This window comes from Dermacentor variabilis, chromosome 6 (genome assembly GCF_050947875.1).
Source record: "Dermacentor variabilis isolate Ectoservices chromosome 6, ASM5094787v1, whole genome shotgun sequence".
In the NCBI taxonomy this organism is placed as follows: Eukaryota; Metazoa; Arthropoda; class Arachnida; order Ixodida; family Ixodidae; genus Dermacentor; species Dermacentor variabilis.
This window is the reverse complement of record NC_134573.1, coordinates 145,009,777-145,023,915: the sequence shown is the minus strand read 5'-3', so window position 1 is coordinate 145,023,915 and position 14,139 is coordinate 145,009,777. Positions and strand designations below refer to the sequence as shown.

Below are 14,139 nucleotides of genomic sequence, written 5' to 3'. Positions count from 1 at the left end.
TTTTCCAGCTGCCGTTTGAGGTCATTCTTAGTAGGAGCGGCGCGCCCCACTAGATTCCTTGCAACACCATCCAGATGGCGCTCGCCTCCGCGCATTCGCGGCAGCGGCGGCGCCCGCCTTGTGGGGGGGGGGGGGGGGGGGAGTAAACGAAAAGAACCTGAAAGCTCGCTTTCGTGCATAGCGTTCACTGCCAGCGTTTCCAGGAAGACATTGCGGTTACATAAGATGCGGTTGCCGGGAAGCGTGAGAAGCAGTCAGGTATTTTTGAGTGTATTCGCGTTCTTTTTTTTAATGCGAAGCGTTCATTTGCCTAGTCGGAGCCAAGTTCAAACGTTAGGCCGTTCAAAGTCACAGAGTCTGTCGCCGATGCGCGAGCTCCCACACCGCTATTGGGTTGGCGCCTCCTCTTCTTGCTCCACTCGCCTGTACGGGTGTGTTCGCCACGAAACGACGTGGTTAGGTTGAACTAGCTGCGCTATGGTTGTGCGTAGGCTTCTACTTGCACACACAACAATGGACCCTCGAAAGTATCAAGTGGAATAGGAGCGCAAGAGTGCAAAGGCTCTGCAGAGACTATACAGGTATGCATGCAACGTGTATCGAAGCGGTGATTCAGGAGGCGAAGCGGCGGGCACACGATATATACGCGGGGCTGCGGAGTGCGAGCCACAAGAGAAGCGACGCGCGGCCGAAGGACAGCGGTACGCCAAGCGAACGGGCCAACGGCCAATGAACAGGGCGCCAAGACCAAACGACGCCGATTGGAGGACCGTCACTTGCGGGACGCAGACGCGTACCTTTCAAAAGCACTTTGTCAAAGACGAATTGGGTGCGGCGTGTAGGGTCTGTGACCGCCTCTGGTTCCGATCGTACGTCGTCGGGGTGTCACTGCCAGCGCGCATGTGACGGTCCTCGAGGGAGCTTTTCTGCGGGAGCACGCGTGAGTTCGTTCGGGCTTTGCACCACGCATGCGCAGGTGAGAAGTGCTTCGCATTGAGTTGGATAATCATCGAGGATGGTTTCCACCGTAATATTAAAAACCGCGAAGCTTTGCGAATCTCGCCGGATTTTCGTGACCGTGGGTGTTGCGGCGAGGCTGTCCTCGAGCCGAATAGGCCAATAAATCACAACGGAAGCTGCACTACCGCCGGATGGCGCTCGCCTCCGCGGCGGCGCGAGCCGTGCGGGGGAAACAAAAGAAGAACCAGAGAGCTCGCCTTCGCGCATCCCCGGCAGCGGAGCTAGGTCCACGACATTGCATTGGAGACTCTCTAAAATGCCTAAATAAAGCCTTTCGTTTCACTTTGTGCGGGCATTCAATAAACGCAAACTCGAGTCTCAGCTCTTTATGCACTCACACAAAGTTTCGCTTTATATAGATTCCAACTCGTTGGATCTGTTGCAATTTCTATATTAAAAGATCGTCGCAATTTATTGCGTGCTCTAGAAGTCGAGGCGTAGCTTACGGCCATCATATACCTAGCTCGAACCATCCTTACGGAGTTGCTAACTGCCTAATTAAGCAAAAAAAAGTTATAAATTTGTGTCAGTAGTTCTTTAACCGGGCACTAAAGGACAACTAACACTGATTCAGTTGATTCTGGGAAAGCATTCTATCAAAAACTGTTGTGTCCTTCCATACAGCGGGGAAGCGTTGATAGCTATAGCGGATAAAATGGAAGGATAAACATCGCCTTTGTTTGGATCTGACTGCTGGTACGATCTGTTGGGAACTCGGCGCTGACGCCCGTGGTTGTACCTGGGTCGCAAGCCCCAAGGGTAGCGTTGGCCTGGCGGCCTGGGGTACAACTGGAAGCATCCGAAGGTCCCGGCAAAGCATGAGTCGACTGGTAACAACAAAACAACTTGTTTATTTTAACATCGCAAAGAGTTGGCGGTCAGGTTTGACCGAAGTAGAGAGACGGGAGAGCACTTCACTCAGCAGAAGAAATCGGAGCCCTCCTTTTGGCGTCCGGGGGCAGCTGTTTTTATACTCTCGCAGTTGAGGGCAAGAAGGAACCCCTCAAAAGACGAGCACGTGAATGAACAATGGGCTAATGGTGACGCACACTGTCGTAGCGATGCCGTAGCACCATGTCGAGGCGCTGCGCACGATCTCGTAGCACCCTGTCGTGGCGCTGCGCACGATCTCGTAGCACCCCGTCGTGGCGCTGCGCACGATCTCGTAGCACCCTGTCGTGGCGCTGCCGGTCGGACACAATGACTGTAACGAGAAGATGGTCCCTGCTTTGGCATCGCCTGTTTCGGGCACAATGACTGGAACGAGATCCCTGCTTTGGCATCGCCTGTTTCGGGCCCAATAACTGGAATGAGATCCCTGCTTTGGCATCGCCTGTTTCGGGCACAATGACTGGAACGAGATCCCTAGGCGGTCGCATCGCCGCAGACGCGCCTGGAAACACCTGGCGATGAGTGTTGCGGCGACGACGATCGGGCCAAAATGTCTGCCGCCCCGCCGCAGTCGCGCCGGCAAAACCACGTGTCGCAGGCGAAACGCAACAGACCGCCCCGCCGGGGGAAGGAGATCCCGATGGACAGGGGACTGCATCCGCTGTCCGGAGGGATGTCGCTCGATGATGCTCATAACCGAAGTCGGGCGTCCCTCGACGTTTCTTGAGCGCAGCGCACAGAGAAGGCCTCGTTCTCTTGTTCAGGTTCGCACGGGACACTGCAAAGTGACTTCGAGAGAGTTCACATTTTTGTTCTCGTTCCCGGCAAGCGTTAGAACTACGCTGAAACTCAACCGCTCAGTCAGCAAGCACGGCACAACCCTCACTAAGCCCTGCCAGGCTCTTTCCCCTTTTTATACCACTGCCTAGTTCCTTACAGTAGTCTAGCATCACTCAGAACGCGTCCACAAATTGAAAAATTGCACTAGAAAGCATATCATCACTTTGAAACACTAAACAAAAGCAATATGTTAAAAAAAATCCTGCCTCAGGAAGAAAAACATCAGTAACAAACAATTTTGAGGCTGATTCCTACGTTAGGGGCTTCGACTTAAGCCATCGGCGTTACCGTTGAGACTCCCCTTTTTGTAACGCACCTCAAAGGAATATTGTTGTAAAGCGAGGCTCCAGCGCAGGAGGCGGCCATTTTTGGGAGAGATGGTCTGCAGCCATTGGAGAGGGCAGTGATCCGTCTCAATGATAAACCTCGAGCCGGCTAGATAGCATGACAATTTCTGAACGGCCCACACGAGACATGCACACTCTTTCTCGGTGGCGCTATACGCCTGCTCACGACTGGTCAGCTTACGACTAGCATACAGGACGGGGTGTTCTACTTCTCCATTTTCCCGTTGGCACAGTACAACGCCCATGCCTCGCTCACTAGCATCGCACTGAACAATGAACCCTTTTGTATAGTCTGGCGATCGTAGCACAGGCTGGCTTGTTAGGGCACTCTTTAGGGCGCTAAAAGCTCTTTCCTTGGTCTCGTCCCAGACGACTGTTTGAGGCTCGGTCTTTCTTAGAGCATCCGTCAGGGGAGCCGCGATATCAGAGTACCTAGGGATGTACCTCTGATAGTAGCCGGCGACACCCAAGAACGACCGAATATCGGTCTTTGTGCGCGGTTGCGGAAAGTCTCGCACAGCGGCCACTTTTATTTCAGAGGGGCGGCGACGACCCTGACCAATCACGTGACCGAGGTAGACAACCTCGGCCTGTGCTATCTGGCACTTAGGAGCCTTGACTGTCAAGCCCGCTTCGCGCAGGCGGGTTAGCACTGCCCGCAAGTGTGTCATATGCTCAGACCAGGATGCGGAGAATATCGCTACGTCGTCTAGATACGGTAAAGCGAATTCTTGCTGTCCCCGCAACACTTTATCCATGAGGCTTGAAAAACAGTATGGCGCGTTCTTCAAACCAAAACTCAACACTTTAGGACGGAATGTTCCCATTGGTGAAATGAACGCCGCATACCTACTAGCCTCTTCTGTAAGTGGAACCTGCCAATAACCCCTGACAAGATCTAGGGTGGAAATAAACTGAGCGCTACTAACTTTCTCAAGGCGCTCCTCGATGTTAGGGATCGGATAAATTTGATCCTTAGTGATGGAATTAAGCCTGCGGTAGTCGACGCAAGGACGAGGTTCCTTGCCCGGTACCTCAACTAAAATCAAAGGGGAGGTATAATCACTCTCACCTGCCTCAATAACACCGAGCTGTAGCATTTTCTTTACCTCAGCCTTCATAATATCGCTCTGGCGGGGTGACACCCGATACGCCTTGGATCGTACTGGCTCTGTGGAGGTAAGTTCTATATCATGAGTAAGTACAGAAGTCCTACCAGGCCTCTCAGAGAACAGACCTTGAAACTCTTGTAATAGCTGGTGTAGTTCGGTTTTCTGCTCGGGCGACAGCGGTGCTTTACTGATAAGGTCACTAATGACTTGACCGGTGTCTTCCCTGTTCGTCACTGAGCCTAGTCCTGGAAGCTCGACTGGAAGCTCTTCAGGAACGTTTATCATCATGCACACCACTGCTTCCCGTTGTCTATAAGGTTTGAGCAGATTACAGTGGTAAACTTGCTGTGCTTTCCGCTTTCCTGGCAGACTTACCACGTAGTTAACGTCCGACAGTTTCTGAACAATTCGTGCTGGGCCCTCCCACTGCACGTCTAGTTTGTTGTTTAGCGATGTGCGCAATATCATGACCTCATCGCCAACCTCAAAACGACGGGCCCTGGCTGTCCGATCATAATAAACCTTGGCCCTCTGCTGGGCCTTTGCCATTGCTGCACCTGACAACTCCTGTGCCCTTCTTAAGCGTTCGAGGAGCTTAAGCACGTACTCCACCACGACTGGGTCGTCGCCCCTACCTTCCCATGATTCTCGAAGCATGCGAAGCGGAGATCGAAGCGAGCGACCGTACACCAGTTCAGCTGGCGAAAACCCCGTAGCCGCATGCGGCGCGGTCCTTAAAGCAAACATCACCCCAGGCAGACACAGCTCCCAGTCAGTTCGATGTTCAAAACACAACGCTCTCAACACGCGCTTCATGACGGAGTGGAGCTTCTCAACGGAATTCGACTGTGGGTGGTACACTGAGCTGTGTAACAGCTTTACCCCACACCTTTCGAGAAAAGTTGTCGTCAAAGCGCTAGTAAACACTGTGCCCTGATCTGATTGGATTTCCGCAGGAAAACCAACTCGCGCAAATATGGACAGTAGTGCATTAACTATCTCAACTGAGCTGAGTTCTTTAAGCGGCACTGCTTCAGGGAACTTTGTCGCTGGGCAGATCACAGTCAAAATGTGTCTGTACCCCGTGGCTGTTACCGGCAGAGGTCCCACAGTATCAATAACGAGCCGTCTAAAAGGCTCCGTAATGATAGGTACCAATTTCAACGGCGCCCTCGATTTGTCCCCTGGTTTGCCCACCCGTTGACAAGTGTCACATGTCCTCACGAAATGGTCTGCGTCCCGAAAACACCCTGGCCAATAGTACTCTTGCAAGAGACGGTCCTTAGTTTTCTTAACTCCTAGGTGTCCGGACCACGAACCCCCGTGTGACAAGCGCAACAGATCCTGACGATAGCATTGAGGCACGACCAGCTGATCGAACTCCACTCCTCTGCGGTCTAGATACTTCCGGTACAGGACTCCCCCTCTTTCCACAAAACGCGCAGTTTTCCTGGCGATACCTTCTTTGACATTGCAGCGCACGTTTTCCAGGCTGCCATCCTTTTTTTGCTCGGCTATCAAAGCCGACCGGCTGACTTTTAGCAACCTATCAAGTCCGTCTGACGTAGGCGCGATGAGCAAATCAGTAGATAGCTCTTCTAACTTTCCCGCGTCGGGCGTTTCCTCTCCAGTATCTGGCGCCTTTAACGTTACAGACTCAAGTCTATTCAGTTCGGGCGTGCTCTGAATATCAGCTTGCTGCGCCTCTGACCCTTTTTCGTTGTTTGATAACGTCGGCCCCGCAACTACCGCCTTTGCAGCGAGCTCCCGAACCTTCGATCTGGTTAAGGCCTGAACACTAGCTTCACCAAACAAAAGCCCCTTCTCGCGCAGGAGGTGATCGGACCTGTTTGAAAATAGGTACGGGTACTGGGGTGGCAGCATAGATGACACTGCGGCCTCCGTCTCAAGCGCTCCGAAAGGTCCTTCAATAAGCACTTTTGCTACCGGCAGACACACGCTATGAGCTTCCACGGCTTGCTTGATCCATGCGCACTCGCCCGTGAACATATGGGGTTCTACGTAAGAAGGGTGAACTACATCCATCGTAGCTGCGGAATCGCGAAGCACTCGGCACTCTTTCCCGTTCACGAGGAGGTCTCGCATGTAAGGCTCGAGAAGCTTCATGTTCTCGTCAGTGCTGCCTATTGAAAAAAACACAACTTTTGGTGTTGTTTCCGGACACTGCGCCGAAAAGTGACCCGGCTTCTGGCACGTATAACAAACGCGCGCTTGCCTCATCTCGAACCGCTTTCTGCGTTTGGCTGCCGCCGTCTCTTTACGTTTGGTCGGACTGCTTTCGCTCGCATCCGCACTACGCGTGTCCCCCTTTGCTCTTATGGGTGTGAACCTTGGCCTCTCAGACTTGGAGCCAAATTCACCCTTTTGACCGTCCTTAGCTCCGCGAGCTCGACGCGTCACAAACTCCTCGGCTAGCTCAGCGGCTCTAGCCACCGTACTCACGTCTGGCCTATCCAAGACCCAGTATCGCACGTTCTCCGGTAACCGACTATAAAACTGTTCTAGCCCGAAGCACTGCAGAACTTTATCGTGGTCACCAAACGCTTTCTCTTCTTTGAGCCACTCCTGCATGTTCGACATAAGCCTATACGCAAACTCTGTATATGACTCACTTTTGCCTTTCTCATTTTCCCGAAACTTCCGACGGAACGCCTCCGCAGACAGCCGGTACTTTTTTAGCAGACTCGATTTTACTTTGTCGAAATCCTCTGCCTCCTCTCTATCCAAGCGAGCGACTACGTCGGCCGCCTCGCCGGGTAACAAAGTGAGCAAGCGCTGTGGCCACGTTTCCCGAGAGAACCCCTGCTTCTCGCACGTTCGCTCAAAGTTAACCAGGAACAAACCAATGTCCTCTCCAAGCTTAAACGGCCGCATCAGGTCAGTCATTTTGAACAATACGCGTTCTCCTGCACCGTGTGCCTGACTTCCATTACGAGCGCGTTCCATTTCTACCTCAAGACGCTTCATTTCCAAAGCGTGTTGACGGTCACGCTCTTGTTGCTCTCGCTCTTTCTGTTCTTTACGTTCACGCTCTTCTTTTTCTTTTGCAGTCTCCCTCTCTTCAATAGTCTCAAGGCATTCCGACAGCTCGTCATCCTCAGCCTCTAACTCAAGAATAGCCTTTAGCAGTTCTGGTTTTCTGAGTTTGTCTGAGACATCCAGACCCAACTCTCTTGCAAGCTCCAACAATTTCGGTTTGCGCAACGACTTCAAATCCATGGCTGCTCTGAATGCTGCTTTCTCTACTGCTTACTATTGTCTTGCCGCAAACTAACCCGGCAGCAACGACAACCACAATTACCAGCTCTGTTTCTGACACTAACAAAAAGCCTGGCAAAGCTCAGAAGAAGAAAGTCCCGCACTCACCAAACCTCGCAGGCAGGAATTCCGCGCAGTCGTTCCGCTGCAGGCAACCAGTCGTCACACAGGGCTCGTTGCACTGCTCCCGGATCGTCGTTGAGCTGCTCAGCATACTGTCAACTGCATCTCTTTGCTGCTGGCCTCCGTTGTCGCGATCTCGCCGCTGGCAGACCGTTGTTTGAAGTCGTAGGCGATCTCACCGCTGCCAACCAGATGTTTGAATCTGACTGCTGGTACGATCTGTTGGGAACTCGGCGCTGACGCCCGTGGTTGTACCTGGGTCGCAAGCCCCAAGGGTAGCGTTGGCCTGGCGGCCTGGGGTACAACTGGAAGCATCCGAAGGTCCCGGCAAAGCATGAGTCGACTGGTAACAACAAAACAACTTGTTTATTTTAACATCGCAAAGAGTTGGCGGTCAGGTTTGACCGAAGTAGAGAGACGGGAGAGCACTTCACTCAGCAGAAGAAATCGGAGCCCTCCTTTTGGCGTCCGGGGGCAGCTGTTTTTATACTCTCGCAGTTGAGGGCAAGAAGGAACCCCTCAAAAGACGAGCACGTGAATGAACAATGGGCTAATGGTGACGCACACTGTCGTAGCGATGCCGTAGCACCATGTCGAGGCGCTGCGCACGATCTCGTAGCACCCTGTCGTGGCGCTGCGCACGATCTCGTAGCACCCCGTCGTGGCGCTGCGCACGATCTCGTAGCACCCTGTCGTGGCGCTGCCGGTCGGACACAATGACTGTAACGAGAAGATGGTCCCTGCTTTGGCATCGCCTGTTTCGGGCACAATGACTGGAACGAGATCCCTGCTTTGGCATCGCCTGTTTCGGGCCCAATAACTGGAATGAGATCCCTGCTTTGGCATCGCCTGTTTCGGGCACAATGACTGGAACGAGATCCCTAGGCGGTCGCATCGCCGCAGACGCGCCTGGAAACACCTGGCGATGAGTGTTGCGGCGACGACGATCGGGCCAAAATGTCTGCCGCCCCGCCGCAGTCGCGCCGGCAAAACCACGTGTCGCAGGCGAAACGCAACACCTTCTCGAATTTCACGCCACTGGGACGCTTTGGAGAGACGGAGAGCATGTACGGTATGCGTTTGTGGGAGGACCTTCTGCACTGTACATCTCCCTGTTGTTATATACATACGCCTTCCTGCCTGGACGTGAACCACTAATTACGCAGCCTCAATGGATGTGGTTATAATGTTGTCGAACTATCTAGAACTAGCAGCAACTACATGGAACGTACGTAGATTTCCGACGCATTTCTGGCGGCCTAATAATATAGTATGCCGGTGTGTTCTATCGACTTAGCGCTGTGATAATGGTCATCATCCTGGGGTAATTACTTCCTTTGCTAAGCACATATTAACAGGAATCACATGCAACACGCGATAACTCCCCTCATCCCCCCCTCCCCTATCCCGCACGGCTCCTTGGTCCCTGAGCCTTGTCAATTCTACCAGGGTCTAAGTGAAAAACTAAACGCTTTTGACAACCAATCATGCGGCCTTTTATTCTCCATTTGCACATCACAGAGAAAATAGTGCTTCTCCTGCTCAATTTGATCTTACAGTACAGTTTTTTATTGAATTATCAGCCTAATGCATTTCTCAGTCCATTACTGAACGTACCGATAAAGTGGATTTAAAAATTATATACTCCTTAAACCAGAAAACTATAATAACACAAAAAAAATTTCGGAACAACAAAGATCTACAACAACGCCCGGAAGGCAAAAGCATCGACAGCGATAGAAAAGTATTAGACTACACGAAGTAAGGTATGTAGTTCTATCGTCCGTATAAATTGCAGCAAGCATTATGGAACTAATTACATAAAGAGAAACACGGTGTCACGTAAGCAAATGCACACATGAACAGATCTCACTTTGACCGCGAACACTCGCTATAGCTGTCACAACGTTTGGCGTCAAGAGCGCCGACCTCGGGGAGCGCACACTTCGGTCTGTCTCACGCTTCATTCAACCTGTGTCCAACATTTGACAGTGGGCGATCTCCAACGCTGAGCGCTCGGGAAGACAGTCACGTGAAGCGACCAACCAGCTCGGCCGTCTCGGTTCGGCCAACTTTTGCACCCGCGGAAGATCACCGCCAAGGTACGCACGCTCATCTTCGCCCGCCATATATATAGCGCGCGTTTGATCACGTGACCTCCAACAGCATGCACGCGGGAGTCCTCCTCCTCCTTCCACGCTTTTTATCGCACCCACAGCACACGGCTATAGCTGCGGACGCGACCACATATCGAACTTTAAACGCGCGACCTCACGGCGGCAGTGGCAAAAATTTGCCTGGAGTGTCCATATAGTTGCTATACCGGAAGAAAATGGCGTGCCCTATACTAAGGTGACGAGGCCATTACGTGAATCGGAGCTGCGTCTAGAAGCCAAACAGCAATCCAGTAGTCATATAATACCAGAACCATATATAAAGCTATATCTGTGTTGCCTTGATGGTAATCGAGGCAGCACCCACTACACGTAGAAAAATGTTACCCCTAAATAAAAAAAAAAAGAACGATTTGATTAAAGTGTAAAAAAAAGGCGCTTGCTATGGTCTGGGTGAAACTGATAGAGACAGTTAAATTCTAGCGGCGCTAGGAAAAAAGAAAAAAAAACCAGAGCCTGTAAAAATATTGCCATAGTTTGGTGCTAAAAATAAAGCACGCAGTTTACGTAGTTGACAAATCCGTATCTGCACCAAAAATAATAATAATAATAAGATATCGCATTTCTGTAAACCTCATCTGTTAAACCACTTCAAACGGACAAATCTGATATATAAATTTACAACTTACATAATATCCTTACAGTGTTTACGAAGGTCTTACAAAAGTCCTACTCACAAATTAGTGATAAACTTCAGAGGAGTGTATAATACATCACATTTGTTCGCTTTAGATGTATTATTAGGTGCAGTTTACATAATTGTGATATCGTTTTTCATTGTTTAGTTGCAGAGTTGTAAATCTCATCGGTGAATTTTTCCTAATTGAGCAATTTTCAACAATAATTCTTATAAAAATTGATGGCTGCAGTAAAGATCTACTTGCTGTAGTCACTAGATTTAATTTTTTTTTCATTTAGATGCAATAAATCTCCCAAGAATCGATGCAGTGGTTGCCGAGAAAAATTATTTCTCCGTTCCATCTATTTTCGTAGGTGCTCCCGAGCTAAAGTTTTCTTTTACGTTTGAATTAACCGAGAAGTCGTAATAAGCGGGCAGACAGACTAGGCCGCACTAGGCCTACGCTTCTCGCAATTTCTTCGAGTGTTATTAAGTGGATTTTGGTCTGTCATCGTGTTTTCTGGTAATTTTTGCATTCATGAAAAGGTCACACCATTGCAAGGTCTTTCCTTCTTATCTCGTTTTTCTTGGTCACGCGTATTTTTAATCCAGTCGAACGATTTTACTGGCAGATTTCACGCGTTAGACTATAGTCATTGTTTTGTTATGTCCCCGCTGGCTCAAACTGTGGCTAAAGTATTTTATTTGTGTTACAAATAACGCCAGTCGGCTAGCCAGACTTTGGCTCCGATAGCCACGTATGTACCGTCGGCCAAAAACAACAAAAAAAAGTTTGCGGACCATGGGATTTCGGAAAACGTTGAATTTCTCAGTAGTTTGTATCAGTCGTTCATCAAACTGTTTATCAGCTCGCATATATTAATAGGGGCTGGAAATGCGAATACCAGGCTGGGTTGTGAGGCTGCGGATATATTCAGCTCTTTCTCAGATCCCATTGTCCGCAAACTTATTTGTTCGACAGTACATACATCGCAACTGTACTGTAAATTGTGCAATATATGCAGCTGACAGGACGTCTGGACGCCTCAAGAAAGGCGCAGCGCAGGCTTGACAGCTTGGTTGTCTGCATGTTATGGCTGCGGAAGCAGTTCCGGCCAACTTCGCAGACAACGCCAGTCATTATTATTACATGGTGCTAAGGCTAAGGATCTGTGTGAAGCAGAAACTTGTAGTTAGCACATGCGGGAAGGAGCGTGTTGATTACAAGCAGTGCACTCCTGTATTAATCTTTGAATATGGGGCCTTCTTAGTGATACTAAAGGAACTGGATAAACTGTGAACATCCCCTGACCGTGGCCGCGGTCGCTCCAGGCTCCGCGTCTCGGCACGGCCAGCCGGCGGACGGCGGGAAAGTTCTGCTAAGCGCCCAGAGATGGCGCTACGTGTTTCGCCGGTCCCGCGCTATCGGATGGCACTCGTCAAACAGGTAGAGGGCGAGAGTGGTGCACCTTTGGAGAGCGCCGCCTCGCCTCGCGCGGAGCAGCAAGTCTGCACTGGCGGCAGTTCGTGCGGGCCCGCGGAATGTTCGCGCCGGGCCCTCCTCCCGGCGTGGCGGTAGCGGCGAGCATGAGGGCGCGATTTGAATCGCGCCAGGTTGTTGTTGTGCCGTGCGGCGTGTGACAATGGATACGGCGACGACAGTACGGTGAGATGCCCTTCGTGAAGTGGACCATCGAGCCGGTCTTCCTCAGCCGGCAACCCATACCCCCGGATAAAAATGTCACCGACGAACTCGAGGCGAGCGCGAACTCGACTCTGGTCGGGGCCCTGCGGCAACTGGCGTGCCTGGTGGCCGTTGCCGACAACATCTTCGAAGGAATCGCCGCCGAGTGCAAAATCATCTACGAACGGAGTGTTCAACTGAAGGATAAGCTAGACCGATGCGAGAGGAGCGTGTCTCAGCTCAACGCCAAGGCTGTCCCAATACGTGAGTGTCATCGTCTGCTTCGTACGGAAGCGAGCTGTCCAGAAGTACGACGCACTAGTTACCGTCATGTTGCCGTCAGGGGGAACGGTGTCGTCACGAATGTGCGGAGTTTACCTGTTGTGTCCGTGATCGCAGGGGCGCCGTTTCCGTTGATCGCGTGCACCAGCGCCTATCTGAACAAGGTATCTGTAAGACTTCGACCATGGAACTGCAATTATCGCGCAAATCTAGTCCAAAGAAGGCACAACTGTGCTAAAGTAAGCCGTGGCGTTCCCGAGGCCATGCTCTCGCGGCAGCTTAGGTTACGTTTAAAACTTCTTACATATCTACTTTTCCCGTAGGATTGCATGTCAGCGGATGTGGCGCGTCGTGCTATTCACCACGTCGTCTGTGAGGCCGATGATGCCATTGTGATAGAACGCTCTTTTCAGGGACACGCTTCTTTCTACGAATCGCGCGCGCTGCGTTCACGCGGCTCGCGCGGCAGCGTAACTTGCGACGAACGTTGCGCATTCGCCCGACGTGCTCGCCGCAGCTAGGTGACCGGGTCCGTCCGTTGCACCCAGACGCCCTTACTTCGCTGAACTAAACGATGGCGGGAGAGCTGCTGGAAGCCGTGCTACACGGCTACACGTTAGTCGTTCGAAAGCTGCGCGCGATAGCGCGAGCGAAACCCGACGCCGCTGTTCCGGGGTCTCTTTTCTTTCTCACTCCTGCTGTGTGCTGCAACCGGCGTTGCTTCCACGGTTTGTAATCTGGAACGAGGCTGAGCTGTAGTAACTTGTCAACCATGCTGCGACTCGCTATTTTGCTTTCCTCTTTCGCTTACGTTTCTATCTCTGCCGCGGCTTTATCGCGCACGCATCTGGCTGGCTGCAGAAGGCGGGACGACTCGTTGCGCTCATAAAAAATGGAAGTGCCAGCCAGCTTCGCCTGGGCGGGTCGCTTTGCGGAGCGGTTAGATTGAGTCTGGAGACGCGTGGGTGCGTTTTCCCGTTCTGCTGACAACCTCGCGTTGGGCGATGGAGCGGGACTAGTCTGGCGAAGATGTGCGCCGCTGACTGAGGAGCTGCTGCCTCCTTTCCTGACCTGCGAGAGTTGCTAAGGACCGTGGAGCGAACGGGGGCTTAAATCGCCTGATGAGTGTTCTCGTAGTCGGTTGATGAACTTGCGATTCCCGTGCACCGTATTTATCAACTGCTTTTGTTCTGTCGACGCACAATGGCCATTGAGATGCGGGATCCAGTGGGAAGATGGGGCGCCGGAACAATGAGTGTCGTATTGAGGGCTGTTGTAGGGCCGCCTCTCTCATAGTTTGTCTGCCGCGTGCTAGCCGTTTCGGCGCTCCAGCCGTCGGCAGAACCGAGGAGGAGGGGGGGGGGGATCGTAGTATTAAGCATGCAACGAGCCGTTGGTTCTCAGCTGCGCTCGTTCGTACTTTGCGGGAAAATCAGCAGACATTCACATTGACGATGTGCACTGGACAAACTACGTTAGTCACAATAAAAGGCAACTCACTCGGGCACAGTTGAAAGCGGATGGCGGTAGTCCGCGTACGGGTCGACAAGTGGCGAGTCCGTTGTGCGTTGGAACAATCCGGGAATAATTTAATATACCATTTATTATTAGTAAAGCCTAACAGCTTGGCTTTCGCTACTTTCCTTAACATTTATTCGCGCAGGTAACAACTGTTCATAAATGGCCGGGCTCACCGCCCAGATATCAGAACTTTCAAAGGGCGGCGAGCAACTGATGCCTTCACGTTTAGGCAACAGCCCTCAATGCA

General features: G+C 51.6%; 1 protein-coding gene across 1 annotated transcript in view; it reads left to right on the top strand.

The window, feature by feature from the left end:
* Positions 1-11,902: 11,902 nt before the first annotated feature.
* LOC142585394 (uncharacterized) overlaps positions 11,903-14,139 on the top strand; it is a 259,259-nt gene continuing 257,022 nt past the window's right edge. The window contains exon 1 of the mRNA XM_075696125.1: positions 11,903-12,353. Coding sequence (XP_075552240.1) covers positions 12,077-12,353 — 277 coding nt within the window. The 5' untranslated portion in view covers positions 11,903-12,076. The remainder of the gene's footprint in view (positions 12,354-14,139) is intronic.